Raw genomic sequence first — 17,619 nt, forward strand, 5'->3', positions numbered from 1 at the left:
AACAATTTATGTGACTTTAGAAGGTTTGGCTTTGAATTAAAAAAGATGTTTCTCTTAAACATTTTATAATTTTATAAAGTTTCTATTAAAAGTACATCTAAAGCTAACCTGTGGCTAGTTAATTGTTAAAATATTGTTAGAGAACCCTTTGAATATTGCTTTAAAAGGAAAATGACCTATCTCGAAATAAGTTATTTTAATAAAATACCACAGACTTCTATGTACGTATTTATACATACATACATACATATATTTGTACCGCGTATGGTTTTTTATTATCACCAATGCAAACAGAAATAATTGTTTAAATACTTATACTATTTATAAAAAGAAAATACCGAGATGAGGTAAATTTTGGTAGTTTGTTTGGATTAAGCTTGGTTGGGCTATTATCTGTACATAGATAGATGCAGATGCACATATACACACATGCACACGTATGTATGTACCTACTGTAAATTTTTTCTTGCTTGAGAAATGGAATAATTAAGTTCCTGAATGATTTATACATATGTAGGTCTTTATTTATGCTTTTCAAAAAAGTAAAATACGGCTTGTTTTCCAAATTGTTACCACATCAAAAACCAGACATTGTATATCGTTGTTACCATTACTAACGTTCCTAGCAGACGCACTCGGAGTCGTTTTTTAATGATTACTTAAGGTGTTCCTCAGTAACGATTTCAAAAAGACTATCTCAGAGTCAGAAACCTTTACTTAAGTTTTTGACGAATGATTATGAATTTTTTTGTTTGTTTTTAATAAATTTCAATTTCGCTAACGTTTCTGTAACAGTCGCAATGATCCAGTGAGCAGAGCACAGCCGAACCATTCGAGAGATCCGAGTTCAATCCACGCCAATGGAATTTTTTTTCTCATTTTTAATAAATTTTTTCTTTTAATTTTTGAGTTGTTAATAATTTTTATTTTTTTTTTATCTTCTAAAATTTTTAGTTTTTGTTGTTTTAAAAAATATTTTTTTTTTGATTTCGTTTAGTTTATAGAAAACTTATTGCTAAAAGATAAATAGAATAACGCCAAGACCTCCTCGTTGGCAGATCTTTCAATTAATCTTTCGAAATACAGAAAAGAACTTTCAAGATAGTTGCCGGAATAGACAATTTTCATACGAAAGACTTTTGTCTTTCAAAAGACTGTGGTAAGTTGGAAGACAGATGCCAGAATTGGCCTGTTAGCGGTATTGTTTGTCTTGCCGTAAAAAATAGTTTCCTTTTTAAAACAATAAAATATAAAAATTAAATTAAAAACGCAAAAAAATAAATTCAATAACTTTCTAAAAATTAAACAAGAATAATATAATATATCAAAAAAGGAAAAAGGAAAAGGCAGAGCGCGGAAAATGATAAAAATACACACTTATTTTTTTATTTAATTTCAAACTGAACGGAAAAAATAGTGATGCCACACAACTGGGGTCATACTTAAATTTATCATTAACTAAGCACGAAGCTGCTGCTGTTCACACTGAACGAACCGAAGTGCAGCTTTTGTCACAAACACTGCTGCAAAGATACCAAAAAACTTACCGCCAATGAAAAGCGACAAAAAATTTTTGCGCAATTTTATTCAAAAGATTCGTTGTGATTTGAATATTTTGATATCTTGTTTGCAGCAGCGTTATCAAACATAAAAATTAAATAGAAAATTCAAAATGAAAACTGCTTGCTTTTAGCTCCAAAACGCCTACGAAAAAGCTTGCTGTTTGAACACTTTCATATAGCTACAGTAATTTGAAAGCATCAATCAGGTCGGAACGGCCTTGCTCGGCTCGGCACCGATTTCTGTGTGAACGTACCCTTAGAGTGTAAGCCTGCTTATCAACTCCCCATAGACAAAAAACGACAAATATTCTTTATTTCTAGTTTGGAAAGTAAGTTAGTTACTGCTAGGGTATAACTGAGCAAAAGACACCGATATTTTGTATCTCTTAATGAAAGAGTCCCTAACCCAGTGTGCCCAAGGTACTTTCGGCTTGCTAATTAAACCTTAAAGGACATTGGTAGGTGAATTCTTTATAACAAAGGGTTCAACAGTGGAACTTTAAAAAGTATTAATATTTGTCTGGATTATGTTCTGAAGCTGCATCTTCTTCAAGGCAGAGCCGGCATACCGACTCTGTAATCACAAGGCCCCCGAAGTTGATGGCATCAGGCGAGTGCTGCTGAAACAGGGCGAAGAGCTCCTGCTTCCACAACTTGTCAACATTATGAGGCATGGTCTAGCACTGGCCCACATTTCTGAGATGTGGCAAAGGGCTCGGGTTATCTTCATCCCGAAAGTAGTTAAGACATATTACTCTCTCGCTAAATCCGACAGGCCGATAAATCTCACTTCCTTCATTCTGTCAGCTGTGCGTTACCATAAAATCAGATCTAACACTTTCAGACAGGCATCTTTGCATCCCGATTAGCACGCGCAGTTAGTGGGAAGATCTACAGATATCGCGATATGTGCCCTGACTACGGAAATACAAAGTGCCTTTGATTGCGGAGCAACGGTGCTCTAGCCTTATTCGACAAGGTGAGCAAATCAAGCCTTGGAGGACTTATTTTAATGAAAAGTCACTTAAAAGTTCAAATCACAATTATTATTATTTTTTGTGCAGCATTACTGTTTTTCACTTCAGTCCCGTTATCGAACCTGTATGAACTGCTGATTGCAGCTTAACATCAAAAGTATCAAATCATAACGCACAGTGAGACAAAACGATTCAAATCTTAATATCTTTTGATCAAAAACTATTTAGCAAAAGAAATTACAGTAAAAATTAATTAAAATTTATAGTAAGAATAAATTACTTGTTGGCGAATTTTTGGCCATAAATATCTATACAATATATTCCTGTGCACAATAAAGCCCACTGCATATTAAGTTTTACTCATTCATCCTAGGTAAGCGTTCCACTGTAGCACTCATAACATACTGAAAACTTGACGCACCCACAATATCATCAAAGCAACATAATCCATGCGGCATTCGCTTTTGCACATCATAATTATCATTTGTTTGATCTATGTATTCATGTTAATCAATGATATCAATTGATTGCGCCCAATTTCACAACGATCGCCAATCAATCAAAGCATTTATGAAATTCTATTCATGATTATTACAAAGCGGTGGCGGTCAATACCAGTTGTTGCTAGTTTGTTTTTTATGTAAAATTTCGAACGTCTTTCCTATCCAATAAAAATAGCTATAATTTACAGTTCTATATTCGTTTATTAAATTAATTTTGATTTACAAGTTAACTTCCGGCTCTGCATTTGTAGTATGCATTCAATAATTTTTAAGAGCCAAAAGTAGGCCCGGCTTCCTAGTGCCTCGTATTTAGTATATAAATTTACAGTTACACACAAATGTAATATATATGTATGTTATACAGTTACACACCTATCAAAACTCAAAAGCAAAAAATAGTACATACTGACACAGTCCCTCAACAATAACATTCCTTCTAACAATATCCTTTCTGCAAAGGACAGAGCACATCGATTGCTGTTCGTTAATTTATAATTATGCATTTTTTTGTTGTTAAACTTTTCCCTTCTAGGTTTCATATTTCTTCACATTGATGTCGACCTGTCGTTTTCGTCGCCGTTCACTGGTGTAATAGTAGAGGTTCTCATTGTAATCATCCGATCCGGCGATAGGTTGATAGATGAGATTCTTGCAGCCGGCATTGCCAAGGACGTTGTGTTGGTAGATGGCGCTGGACGGGGAAGAAAAAAAGTTAAAACAATGGAAGTAGTAATCCTGGTAATATTCCAAAGGTTAAAGTTTGTGAGTGAATGAGTATGTTTGTTGCTCTTTCACGCTAAAACTGCCACCTTTTTCCAACGACAATGTAGGTGATAACGGATAACGATTGATTTTGAGGAGAGTTGCCACCCGTTCAAAAAGTTATAATCAATTTAATTTGCAAATTATATAAAATATTAAAATATTGGTATCAAACGAGAAAGATTTAAGAAAGCTTTATTTCGAAGAAATTTTTGTAGGTAATTAAATATTTATTTGATATGGGTGTCAAACGGGAGAGGATTAAGGGCCACTTTCTGAAGTAACCTTTAACATTGAAGCTCATTTTGTATTTAAAGGTTGGATTAAAAGTAATGCTATGTCTAAAGTTAAGCCTTTCTATTACCGGTTTTTGACGTATGTATGTTTCTTGTTTGTAAACCAATTTAAAACCGATAATAAAATGTTTAACTTTAGATCATCATCATAAATTTTAATTGTCAGAAAGCTTTAATTCGAAAACACTTTTGAAGAGGGTTGCCGCCTGTTTAGAGATTTAAAATCAAGGTAATTAACATGTTAATTAAATATTCTCCAATGGGTATCAAACGAGTTAGGTTCGAGAAAGTTTTATTTCGAAAATATATTTGTAGCGGGTTGCCAACTGTTCAGAAATCATAAATCGATTTAGTTAACAAATTAAATGAAATATATTATACTAGCGTCAAACGAGAGGGGTTTAAAAAATCTTTGTTTCGTAAATATTTTTGTCGAAGGTTGCCAACTGCTTAGAAATTCAAAATCGATTTAGTTAACAAGTTAAATAAAATATTTTGACATCGGCGTCAAATGAGCGAGGGTTATTTATTTCGAGAATACTTTTGAAGAGGCTTGTCGCCTGTTAAAAAAATTTTAAATCAATTTAATTAACAAGTTAAATAAGCGCGAAATCACATCGTGCTTTGGCAATACTCAAGTGAAGATTAGAGCCATGATTGGCTGCCTACAGGAAGGTACGCATGTGACTTACATATGTATTATATTTATACGAAAATAGGGCAGTACCTCTTCGTGTATTTTTAACCCGGTGTGACAATGTGATCCTCAGGATAAATAAAAAGAGCTGCTCTTTTACCCTGTTTCAGCTAGTCTTGCATAGACAGTGCATGAATACTGCGGCCAAATACTGAAAAAATGTTGATTAAGCGATCTAACCATCGAGGGGCGCGCCTGATGAACAACGGTTCCTTCAACAGACCGGTAACAGCGACAGACCTTTTGGAGAAGCATGGGCTGATAGAAAGGTTTTATCGCACAGACAGTACAATGATGAAAGACAGAGCATATGCAGCCATTTATGGACCTGGTGCCAAACTTGCTATTCTCATTGCCTGAAGGCCCAAGCTGTTCCAGGCTAGAGGTGTTAACAATCTTAACCTGTAACAAGTTATACTTTGAAATCGGTTAAAAAGGTAACTTTTCAGATAACCAAGCAGCCATCTCCCTCTCTAACAGAAGGATAAAATTCAAGCTTTTTTAAAGTCCTTGTAGGACCAGAACCATTTTGTGGTCTCAGCTGTTTTCCATACGACTTTCTTTTATTCAATAATAATTTATCAATTTCATTTCATTTAATAATCCACACCCTACATACTCGGGCTGAATTGTGTCACATACAAACTTAAGTTCATACATAAAAATGGCATCAGGCTATTCTCTGCAAGATGCCCGCCTGCGATTTTATATGCAAAGAAGAGGTGTATTCACAGAGCCAGAGTGCCGACTCTGCCTTGAAAGCGATGAAACATACCATTGACCAGATATTTAAATATTCATTCATTTTAAAGGTCGAATCCATTTCAATGAAGAAATCGTCTAGCAAGGCCATTTTAGGTTTCGTTAAGAGAGCCGCAGGTATCTTAGGATGGGTTTGAGATGCAAATCATCTTTGGGGTCGCAGAGTCTCTTGGTCAGCTACACACAAGTAGATACTTAATAGAATCGTGTATTACACCGCACTTAACTGGAAGACCAATGTTAAAAATCGTAAACAGGAAAGCTCATAGCATACAAAACTTGCAATAGAGTTTTCAGCATACATTGTGGACTAAAAGCCTAAACGGTAACTTACAAAAACGATTACCATCACAGAAGAAAATGCATTAGATACCAAGTGGCCAACAAATAGGCTTTCAAGGTTCACGGGAGACTCGACGGGGGTCTACATTGGCGTGATGTAAAAATGGGATTCACAGATGTAAGTGGGGGTCTACGAAAATTTATCTGGTTTCGATATTAAAGAATAAACATGTTGGATTGGCTTAACTTAGCAATGTAAGCAGATGATATAATACTCAAAAAAATTTAAGGAGAAAAAAATTCTAAAAATTGTTCTGCGATTTTTGACATACTGCATTCCGATGAAAAAGCGTCGTGTTGAGACTTTAAAAAAGGCATTTTGAAGCTTGATTTTAATTTTCAGATTTCTTGGCTAAAAATTTTTAGGAGTTACGGTTCTCTTGCAATCCTAACAGATAGCGCGAAAAAAAAAAAAATCAAATTGTTTCCCTTTTTTGTACACAGACTTGAAATTCAATTTTGATTTTCTCTTTTGTGAGTTAAGGCGCTGGCCTAATACAGGCTTGCTTTGCGTGCCTTGCTGACTTTAGTTTGAAAACTTGTTTGGCCGAATGGCGGCTTGAAACGCTGTCAAAGTAACCAGCTGTCTGGTTGGAAAGTCAGTGTCTGTTCCCTTAACATTAATTATTATTTTCCTAGAAAACTCTAGAAGATGTATCAACAACTTTCAGATTAATTTATTAATTAATGCGAAATAATGTTTGTATTTAAAAGAAATGGTAATAATGATACATACATATGTATATCTACATTTACTAAAAAAGCTATAACTTAAAAAAGCGATTTACTTTAAGAAAAGAGCTAGAAGAAGTTTTTTCCTCTCGTGTAAAATTTGTAAATGTGAGCTTTGCAATTTTTTACTATATATAACGATATGTTAAATTTCATTTCCAATTGCGTTTTTTTAAATTAAGTAAGCAAATTTTTGTTTGAATTTATGTATTTTGAACAGGAACATGCCTCTTTGTCAAAAGCCTACAAAACGCTTTCAGATAAAACATTTGTCTATTTAAAACTTTGAGGCGCTTAAACCAAGTGAAGAAAAGCTGCCATTTGGCCAGCCTTTATACATTTTAGTATATTCCAAATAATTTTTGACACTTCTCGGATCGAAGCAAGCAAAGCAAGCCTGCATTGGGCCAGTACCTTTAAACAAGTAATTTCCAAGCAAAAAACGAAACCGACTTCAGTTCTCATATACAAATTTAAGAGTACCGTTAATTTGTCATGATCCAATGATCGGATCTTATCCAAACTGGTATGGGACCACCTTCTTTTTGAAGTCAATTAAAAAGAAAGAGAGCTCTTCACCTAGGGATGTTTCAAATGTAATACTTTTCACATTCGCGAATACGAATGCGAATTTTCGGAATTCGAATGTGCGAGTGCGAATGCGAATGTTAGGAATAACATTAAAAAAGCTATATTAAACTAAATTAATCGTTTTTATTACTTAAGTTTTGTAAATTATTAGAACATTGAACGAATGCTTAACCTATACAGTGTTTTAATCTAGTAGTCAAAGTTCAAAAGGGGCATATTATATTTAAAACAAAAAATTATTTTCCCGCCTTTTCTCTCATGAGGCGATTTCTTAGAGACTTGTATATAAGGCCGGCTGCACTGAACAATTGTCACTTGGAACGCTGGCGGGTGGAGTGCTCAAATATTTGCCGGCCAGATCTGTCAATTTGTCGTATTTTAGTTTAGTTTTCCGCCAATCGAGAGGATATTCACCGAGATGAGCTCGTCTTTCTTTAAGATAGGCCTCCAATTGAGCTTTACTTTCACATATTTTAATGTATCCAGATTCTACATCCGAGCCTTCGCTTTCCCTCGAGGTATCTAAAATTATTTCTATGTTGCTTATACGACTTTTAGCAGTACTTGTTAAAGGCCCATCAGTGTTGCATGATATACTACTTAACCGTTTAGCGACTGAAGCTGAAAGCCGGTTATTCTCCGCACCCTGGTTAGACAGACTTAGAGCCATTTCAACAATATTAGAGTGGACACTCTGCCCATATAAATATTCGCATTCGCAAAACATTCGTATCATTTGATGCGAATGCGAATGACGAATGCGAATGTCTAAAATGATGCGAATCATTCGCATAACGAATGCGAATGCAAATATTCGCAACATCCGTGATACATATGTATGTAACTTAGTTTTTTCGACTCAATATTTCTCTCTCGCTTCCATACCGCTCAAAATATATGTATCTGGTTGATAAACCCTTTAAAGCAGCAGGAAGAAATCATTTAATTTATGCTCTAAATGTTATTTACTCTTTTCTCTAAACGTCAGTTTCTGAGTTAAAACGCATCAATACCAGGGTTGCCACTGAAAAACTTTCTTTCCTATCAAGAGCGGGACCAAAAACATACCAAAATGGCTTCTTTCCTCCCATTTCTTTTAATCAAGAAAAAGGCGTTTGACAGCATTAAATACATTTATTTTTTTCTGGTTTTTATACTTAAAATAAAATATCCAGTAAATAAAAACATCAAAATAATAGCTATTATATACATATAGCACACACAAAAAAGTGGTGTGTGCTTTTAACCAGACACACCTACCGACGTGTATTTCGACCCACTAAATCCGAATCTGAGGTCGGTTTGACTTCTAAACCCTCAAAATTTCGAGTAAATTGCGAAAACCCGAAAAAGTTGCGAAAAATTCGCAGTTTATAGATTTAATAAAGCCTTCGGAGTGAATGACGTAAAAATCGTAGCGGAAAATAAAGTTCCGTCATGGATTTTTTTTATCGCTCATTTGCATACATAAATATATTACGAAGTATGTACATATTCATATAATGCGAAACTACATAAATTTTTCGTCTCTCCGGAGCCTTCGGGCTTGGGACAAAATCTGCGCGCTGCGGGTGTGGTATTAATTTCTTCGAGTTGCGATTGAAAACTTTGAGATTCTCCGATTTACTGGAAATATGACTAACAAAAAGTTGTTTTCTTTTTTGAATCGCTCTTCTATTGCCATTTAAAATATTTTGGCAACCTTGTCATTGTTGAAACTATTATCGATTCGCAACTGCATTTTAAAGAAAAATATCTCATTTATAAACCTGCCTATCCATCACTTGATATTTAGATACGCAGTGGATAGGACTTTTTATACGAAAATATAGAGTTCAGAAAATTGCCGAAGATAATTGGTTATGTTCTGTCTATGCCAGCAAGCAACGAGGTTTTTACATGAATGGGGGTAAAATTGATATTGTCATAATTTGGCAAGCCTACTCACAGTGCTGACAAAGTGGCACATTACAACAAGCCAGAGATGTTTTCTGTGTTATGAGCAAAGAAACCTACCAAAATTTTAAGCGTCCTACCATCCTACCATCGAGAAAAAAACCATACCAATTTTGGTAGGAAAAGCCCAAAACGGCAACCCTGATCAAAACACAATTTTTTTCGTATCGAGGGATTATATTCAATACGCCCTATCTACAGTTTATACAAAAACTACTTTCTGATGCTAGATCACATCTGAGACTTAACTGTCATCACCGGTTGCAATTTTAGTTTTGAAATTCAATAGTTAATTCTTCTGACAAGTAATATACAAGGTCAGCATTAACATCATTGATGACAGTTGAGTCTAAGATCGATTTTTATAGGAATCTTATTTTTGTAAAAACTACAGATAGGTCATATTGAATATAAGCCCTCGATATACTCCTTATGCAAATTCATGAGTGAGCCAAACATGGGATTAGTTTATAGTGAAGAAAATGTAAATAACTCTAGCGCTCTGAGGTTTTATGAATCGAGATATTTGGAAACTCCGTATTTATAGTCCGATTTGGTTCATATTAAGAACGTATGTATATTAGTTACAGAAATAACCACACCAAAAATATTTTTTCTTTTTACTATTAACTTATGTATTTTTATTTGTACCACTTCGAGTTTAGGGTTGGATCTCAGGTGCAGCGCAGATTTCCATCGTTAGATCGAATCTTCAAATTTTTTACGAATGTTGCAAATATAATAGAAATGTAACAGCGGGCGGTCCGCCGGAACCAATAAAATTCTGGAAGCGGTCTACGAGAAAAAAAGTTTGGGAATCTCTGCTCTATACCAACAGATCAAATATGGGCTGCGAAAATCAACCAACAATTTTGCCTACTCTGGCTGATCTCCCATCACGATATACAAATCTAGTTTAACGACTCAATTCAAAAATATTGTATATGGTCAGCTAAAAAACACTTACATTGTTTGCTTCAAATGCGCAATCTCCTCTTCCATACGCCCAATTTTCTCCTCCTGCTTCACCCGCAACATCTGACTACGCTCATTACTCTCCTCCAACAACTTAATCATATGCTCCTGACGCGACAGCTCCATTTGCTTGTTACTTAAGGTGCTGAAGAGATTGTGAAATTCCTCAGATTTTGTACGCAACTCATTGTTCAACTGCATTAAAAGAGGGGTGGGGAGAGAACATTTAATGCAGAAGCTGTCATTTTTCTACCAACGATAGACTCACCCATACCTCATTGATGGTACTATTCTTTTCGCCAACCTCTACGAACATTTGTTCCAAATGAATGCGTTGACTATTGTCGTTCGTTTGCAGCGAATTAATCAATTCGCTACGCACTTCGAGTAGCTGTTGATCGCGACGGATCTGTTCCTCCAGCTGTTCCATATTGAAGAGCGCCTTGGTTAGTTCCGTTTTGAGCTTATCGATTTCTCGATGCTTTTCGGCCTCAGATTGCAACAGTCGTTGGAGCTGTATATTAAGTAGCACACAATTGATGTCAAACTTCGTTGGAATATGCGTTGAGCTTACCTCTGCCTTGTTTTCCTTGGGCAGCTCTGTATTTTCTTCTGCGATTTTTTCGCGTTCCAATAATTCTCTAAGAAAAGCAAATATATACCAGAACAGAAAACGCATATTTAGGCTCAAGTACATTAAGTGGAAAAAAAGTTGTCCCAGCAACTTGAAAACCCATCCACGTGAAGTAAAACAAAGCTACCTACTCATATTTTTTTTACACGTGCATTCTTTATGCTCATTTTTTTTTATCTCCCGCTCTACTTACCGATTACGTTCCTCCAGTTCAGCGATCTTATTCCGTAACTTATCCATAGCAGTAACTTTCTGTGGAGTTCATACACTTGTTTAGCGTTGGAACAAACATCGTTTTCTTTCACTTTCTTACCTCCTGCAGCATCAACTCCTGTTCTACAAATTCTTGCTTCTCTTTTTCCAATGTCTCTATTTTTCCTTTTAATTTATGTATCTCCTTTTTGAGTTCCTTTTCATGATGCGGTTGCTCAGGTTGTGGTTTCGCTTGCAGTGCTTCTTCTATTTCCCTCTTGGCCTTATCAAGGTCGACTTCCAGTTTTTGTATGATTTCGTTTTTATCGTGCTTATCTTTCTTTTCGTGATTCAATTGGCTTTCAGCGTGTGTTAATTTCTTATTGAGAGCCTGAATACTGTGGGGGAGAGGCGAAATATTTAATTTCATGAACTAAATAGCAACAAATAAAGCAAATTTATTAATACACCGAAAACCATTAATGAATTTTGAACTCATTTTTTCCTAATGTATCCAATTAACCTCCGTAAAGAATTTTACTCACAGGAAAGGTTAAAACATAAGTACGTCGGGGCCAGATTATGATCTGACCACACAAAAAGAAACTCTCTCAATCAATCTCCACTCAAAGTATAACTACCAAATAAGAATAGGACAGGCTGTGGGTTAGATCACGAATACTGTTCAAAATGTTCAGCAACTAAAGCTCTTCTGATAGAATTGAAAAACAACTTGTGTTACATAAAAAAAAATGTTTCCCCAGTGATTTAAAGATATTTGGAACTTTCGTTTTTGTAAAGAAACCAAAATGCTAGATATTGCCTTTCTATATTAAAATAACGATATCCATATCTGACGCTGAGATTACAACTCACCTAGAGAATGTCGCTCACTTATTGAGCCGCACACTGCATAAGTCAAACTCCTTAGGAAGTCCAACTTGGTAGACCGAGAAAATGTATTGAAATCTGCGAAATTGAGTTTTTGATTATCAATTGACAACTAATAGATGTAGGGCTACGGCTTTGAGGGTGGAGGAAGATTTAAAAATTAGACTCTTAACATAATTGAGGGGATTTCTGCTGGATGATCGTTTTTGGACGAAGCTGCTATGCCGAGTTAATCATAGAACCCGCCAATGTTGTTGATTTTGGGCATGATGGCCACGTGCCAGGCATCAACAGCCTTCTCGAGTTGTTAAGTGATTATTTACATATCGGCGGCTGAGTGAAAGACCGCCCTATCTCAGCAAACGGTTGTAAAAAGGCTTATTTTAGAATTTCTTATCTCACAATTTGGTTGAAGAACGCTCGATCTCCGCGAATGGTTCAGAAACACGCTATCTCAGCTGCAGATGTATTGTATTTATATTGGGTTAGGTGGTTTTCGAAGTGGCAGCTGAGATAGAGCAGTTTTGAACCAAATTTTGAGATAGGGCGTTCTTCAACCAAATTCTCAAATTGGGCGTTTTCGACCATTTGCTGAAATAGGTATTTTCGAACCAGGAGCGATCTTCCACTCAGCCGATGATATGTAATAGTTCCCGCCATCAAATACTTTTCCACACTATTCAATACTTGTGACCAGGCCTCCTCGATGGCCCTGTAATTCCGACAATCAACAATCCCATTAGACTGGTAGTAGCAACTGGTAACTTGTTTTCCTCCTCAGCTTATGCCACCGTGAGCTGAGCACCGTTTGGTTAAGCCGTCGTCGGCAGGTACCCTCATAAAACGCATCAGACGATGCGATTACTACTTGGGATGCTACCTCATATAGGCATTACTTCAGAAAATTAATGTTTGAATCGAGTCGATAGCTGTCTATCAGAAAGAAATTTTAGATCGTTTTCTGCAAGCGACTTCTTACGTGAAGGTCCTCGCTGAAATTAACCCTCAATTCGATAAGCAGAGAACGGGTGACCTTAATCGATATACGGCAATGGTTCGCCGTCATTGCGGAAAAGATTCTATAGAAATTATGCAGTCTTCAGATCCTAAACAAAACTCAAAATTCGCTGGTTTTATCAAACTACTTACATATACTCTGCTTCCAGATACACTACAGTCCAGCGTTTGCTGAATGCTAGAAAATGTTACAGACAACACCAAACCACTGATTGTAGTTGAAAAGCTTAAGTATTTCCTTAGCATATGGGTCAATTCACGTCAACTGGCCCAATCGCGCTGAGCGGTGCAAAGCAAGCTACTTTTCGACTACATGGGAATCAGACAAAAAACGGGAATAAAAATTCGAAAAAGTTAGATATCTCTAGATTTTAATAATGAAAAGTGTTATAGCTTTGGAGCTACTTGATCTTTGAATCTGAAAATTTCACAAATACTTCCTTAAATATTCATCTACCACATTGTATAAAAAAAATGAAATTTATAACATAACTTTTGCATTAAAAAAACACCCTCTCAATTCTAATAAAAAAGTTTGAAAACCTTGTGATCACAGCATGGCAGAAATACAGTCGGAGGTTTGCCATTGCCTGCCGAGAGACGACCGCTGTTAAGAAACAACTTTTTTTTTCTATATTTTTGCGATGTTGCTTTGACCAGGGTTTGAACCCTGGTGCTGCGGAGTGGAAGCGCGCACTGCTTACCAATACACCATAGTGGCCGACACGTCTGAGAAATAGCGAGTTTAAATGAAAATTCTGTAAAAATCTGCTGTCACAGTATGATATTCTAATTCGTCCAAGCGAACGGTGCCGACGTAACGCGACCCCTTTTTATTAATGATTTTTACATAAGAAGATCTGATCTTTCGATTGAGATGATTAAAAACAAAATTAAAATTGACCATAATTGAGAAGAATGGCAAATAAATTTTCGTTTCAAATTTTCACCATGAAAATTGGGAAAATTTGCGAAAACGCATAACACCATCGGATAGCACGTACAAAAATCTTGAATAATCATATTTTTCGAAATTTGGTTCCCATTTTTTGTCTGATGCCCGGCTACTCGAAAACTACCTTATTTTGAACCGCTCAGCGCATTTGGGACATTTGACACACATTTAAGTTTTTGTACCCTCATCAGGTACATTACTTTCTTACACACGACTTAGAAGCGTCCACTTTCTGGTAGTCTATTTTGGACTCGATTGAGCTGGTAAGAAGATTATGTAACCTCAATAGTGTTCATGCTAGTAAGTTTTTGAAGTCACTCCGCCCTAGACTGAAATGAACACTTACCTTTCCTTACAGCTTTTAAGTTCATCCAAAAGTTTCGCCTTCTCGGTATGTTCGTGGGTACACTCTTCAGTATTCTGTTGTAATGTGGTTTTCAATTTGTCATGTTGTTTCTCTAAACTGCGCAGCTTTCGATTCAACTGATTGGGGGGTGAAAAAAAAAATTATGAATTAAAAGGAAAAAAAGTGAAGATACTCCAAACAAACCTCAGCAATTTGCGTTTCCCGCTTCGCTACATCGGCATCAGTCTTTTCCTTTAACTCTTTCTGCAAAGCTTCTAATTCCTCCGTGTGTACAGCTTTTATTTCGGCTAAACGCTTCTCGGACAGTTGTAGAGCTTTTCTGCCCTCCTAGTTGTTTGTGAGAGACCAAATCTAAAGGTGCTTAAAGTTAAATACATATGCAATGTTGCAAGCTTTCACCTGTATTTCCTTCTGCATTCTAACAATCTGCGCATCCATCTCGGTATCCCTGGCATTGGCTAACGAATTCACGCACTCAAAAAGATCATGCAATTTTTTACACTGCAAAAAGGAGAGCGCTGCAGTTTGAGCAAATAAGCTTACACATTGAAAACTTTTTCGTTTTATAGCTTTCACTGCAACTTAAATTACCTGATCGTTTTCCAACTTATTATGCGTTTCTTCCAAATTCAGCGTACGCTCTGCCCCTTCACCCTTCGCCGATTGCAGCTCCTTTAGGTTATCCATCAGGCACATAAGGCAACCATTCACTGCGGCGCGTACTTTTTCTTTGAAATCGTTCACAGAGTCCGCCGCTGGAATGTCAAAGTAGGGGCAATTATCGAAGACGCGAGGGTACGCATCAAAACTTACGCAACTTCTTTGGCATCTTCAACATGTGATCCTCCTTCAGCAATAACTTGTATTCATCATTCTTAACCATTGTTATGAATTTATAATCTGCCTTCAATTTATCGGGCGATGTCAACTTGAGCGTCTCGAACTTCAGCATAAAATCTGTTTGCATGTCTTGTAACTTGCGCTGTAGGCCCTCGAATACCTTGAGTTTATTATTCTCAGCAACGCGTTCGCGCGCGCTCAGTATTTGTCCACTACCACTGCTTTCGTGATCGCCGGCAGATGAGCTAATTTTGGTGAGCTGCTGTAGCGGTTCGTCACCTTTTCGAATTTCACTGTTACTGTGGCAGGAAATGGTGCTGCCTAAGAGTGGGGGATAAAGAAGAAACTGTGAACAAACGTACTTCGGTTGTATTGAATGCGTCATGCTCCTACCGCTCCTCTTCGAAATTCTAGCGCCTACATTGCCGCGCGTGGTTTGCGCTTTCAAGTGTGAAGGCGGCTTCAGATTCGTTGAGGTATTCGCCTTAAAACTCAATTTGGAAACATTGGAGTCTACTTTCGTGCCACCGCCACCCAACTCTTTGATGGTCAAACTGATCTTAGAGGCAGAACGCATTTGTTGACGTTGATTGTATCGGGGCGTAATTACGGTCTTTGTGGTTGCACTGGTACCGGTCTGTAGAAAGAAACAACATTTCGGATAAGAGACTCTATACGTTGCGCATTACCCCTAAAAATTTCGTGTACGTACCGCGCGCTTCATGGGTATTTTCGTGTATACGGTATTTTGCGCAGACGCCAACTAAATATATCGACAATAATAATAAAAATATACACAAAAATATCACAAAGAAAATACAAATTTCATTCAATTCTAAACGAGTTGAATTGAAAAGCATTCTAGCGTGGAAATTTTCCCCCTCGAGTGCGATTATACTCACAGTTTTTGATCTAGCTAAGTGCGGTTTGCTTTCGGTAGCGCTGGTGAGCGTGGGAACGGGTGTGGGTTCGAGAGTTATGGTATTGCTGCTGCTGGTAACATTGGCGGAACCCTCGACTGCTATAACCTCCGTTGCTGGTGGCGGTTTCGTGGACTCGTTCTTTTGCTTGAAAATTAGTTCACCAGTTAATTTAGGTATGGATTTGGATAGATCCTTACGACCAGGCGGTAATGAGTTTGATACTGCGAAAATTGCAATACATTTGTGTAGTTATTTCGCAACGCAGAAAAGTATGCAACATTATGCATCTGGTGCGTACTTACCGAGTTTGCCGTCACTGCCTGCACTATTTCTGCTTGGCGAAACATCCATTTCTGCAAAATTTTTTTTGGTATTGAAATTTGTTTTGTTTTAAACTAAGTTTCGCTTCCAATTTGGCCTTAAGAAGAAATTAATTTAAAATATACGCTATGCGAGAAAAAATTTTTTGTATTGTAAAAAAATATAATAAAAATTTTTCACTGACATTCAGTTGAATTTTACTCAAAGGAATGCTTTAACTTTTAAATTAACAACATATAAAAAAAAAATTCCTTAATTCGTTTCCAAGTGTTTGCAGCGGTCATAAGTAAAAAGATTTGGGATCTCTGATTTAAGATGCGGCAGATACAACTATCTTGCAAGAGTATATGGTTTCCGTAAGACCCAAAAAATAAAGAGCATATCGGCGGCTGAATGGAAAATCGCCCCATCTTGACTGCCGCATACTGGGGCTAAGCCTGCTCAAAATTCAATTTTTAAAAAATATTTTTTTTTTTGAAAAATAAAAACGCAGGTTTATTCCCCATTAAATTTTACATCGGGGGGTAGGTTTTCACCTTTTAATAGTTTTTCGGCTGGGGGATATGCGTGTCCAAACTTTACGAATTTGAACAAAAAACTTTTTTTTTTTCAAAACTGAGAAATCAAAATGTGAAATTTAAATTGTTACTGTAAGAAAGCGGTATTATATTTCGTTATTGTGTTTTTTCCATTACTTAAAATGAAGCTTATTTATTCTTTTCGTGTATTTTATTTGAAATTATATGTTTAAAAAAAATTATGATTAAAAGAACACTAAACTAACCTCTGTTTTTTGCAAGTTTAATTTACAAAATCACTTTTTTTTTTTTAAATGTGCAAAGCGCTTTTAAAATTGACAGTACTGCAATATAGTATGTTCCTTCCTTACTAAGAATCCGGGTTCAAAACCAAAAGCACTTTGCGCATTTCTAAATAAATTGGTTTTAAAAATTCCACTTGGATTTTAATTAAACACAAAAACATATACTTCTGGTTAAGTTTGATTCTGTTTCATTTCGAACTTAAACTGATTATTATTTTGAGGTTGCTCAATGAATAAAAAGAGGATTTAGTTCTAAAAAGGACTGTAAAATCTTTAGTGAGAAACGGATTTAGTTCAAACAAGGACTGTAAAAACTTTAGAGAGATCTATAGTAGGAAAACGGGTCGCGCTGACAATTTAGGAGACGTTTTTAATAGATTGCTAGTTTCATTAGACCCTACGATTACTAGCTCGCACTTGTTGCCAGTGTGGAGTTACTTAGTAGAACTTGAAGCGAATAATATTAGTTTAACGTGGCATGGATGGGATTTAGATTCCGAC

At 36.2% G+C, this 17,619-nt stretch overlaps 1 protein-coding gene across 3 annotated transcripts; it reads right to left on the bottom strand.

Annotated features, from left to right (window-relative positions):
• Positions 1 to 3,287: 3,287 nt before the first annotated feature.
• LOC118745000 (hyaluronan mediated motility receptor) lies at positions 3,288 to 16,554 on the bottom strand. 3 transcript variants are annotated; one of them, XM_036478493.1, is made up of 14 exons: positions 16,277 to 16,554; positions 15,954 to 16,195; positions 15,764 to 15,814; positions 15,025 to 15,688; positions 14,803 to 14,966; positions 14,611 to 14,712; positions 14,395 to 14,538; positions 14,191 to 14,327; positions 11,103 to 11,379; positions 10,983 to 11,041; positions 10,730 to 10,796; positions 10,424 to 10,669; positions 10,148 to 10,350; positions 3,288 to 3,733 (listed from the first exon to the last, which is right to left on the bottom strand). In XM_036478493.1, exons 1-14 carry the CDS (start codon positions 16,323 to 16,325, stop codon positions 3,571 to 3,573), a joined length of 2,568 nt encoding a protein of 855 aa, XP_036334386.1. In that variant the 5' UTR covers positions 16,326 to 16,554; the 3' UTR covers positions 3,288 to 3,570. The 3 variants fall into 3 exon arrangements, with proteins under 3 accessions (XP_036334386.1, XP_036334385.1, XP_036334387.1); XM_036478492.1 differs by having other exon boundaries at positions 10,430 to 10,796; XM_036478494.1 differs by having other exon boundaries at positions 10,424 to 10,796.
• Positions 16,555 to 17,619: the final 1,065 nt, after the last annotated feature.

The sequence above is a fragment of the Rhagoletis pomonella genome, unplaced genomic scaffold (assembly GCF_013731165.1).
Source record: "Rhagoletis pomonella isolate Grant_MI unplaced genomic scaffold, Rhpom_1.0 Rhpom_scaffold_00008, whole genome shotgun sequence".
NCBI lineage: Eukaryota > Metazoa > Arthropoda > Insecta > Diptera > Tephritidae > Rhagoletis > Rhagoletis pomonella.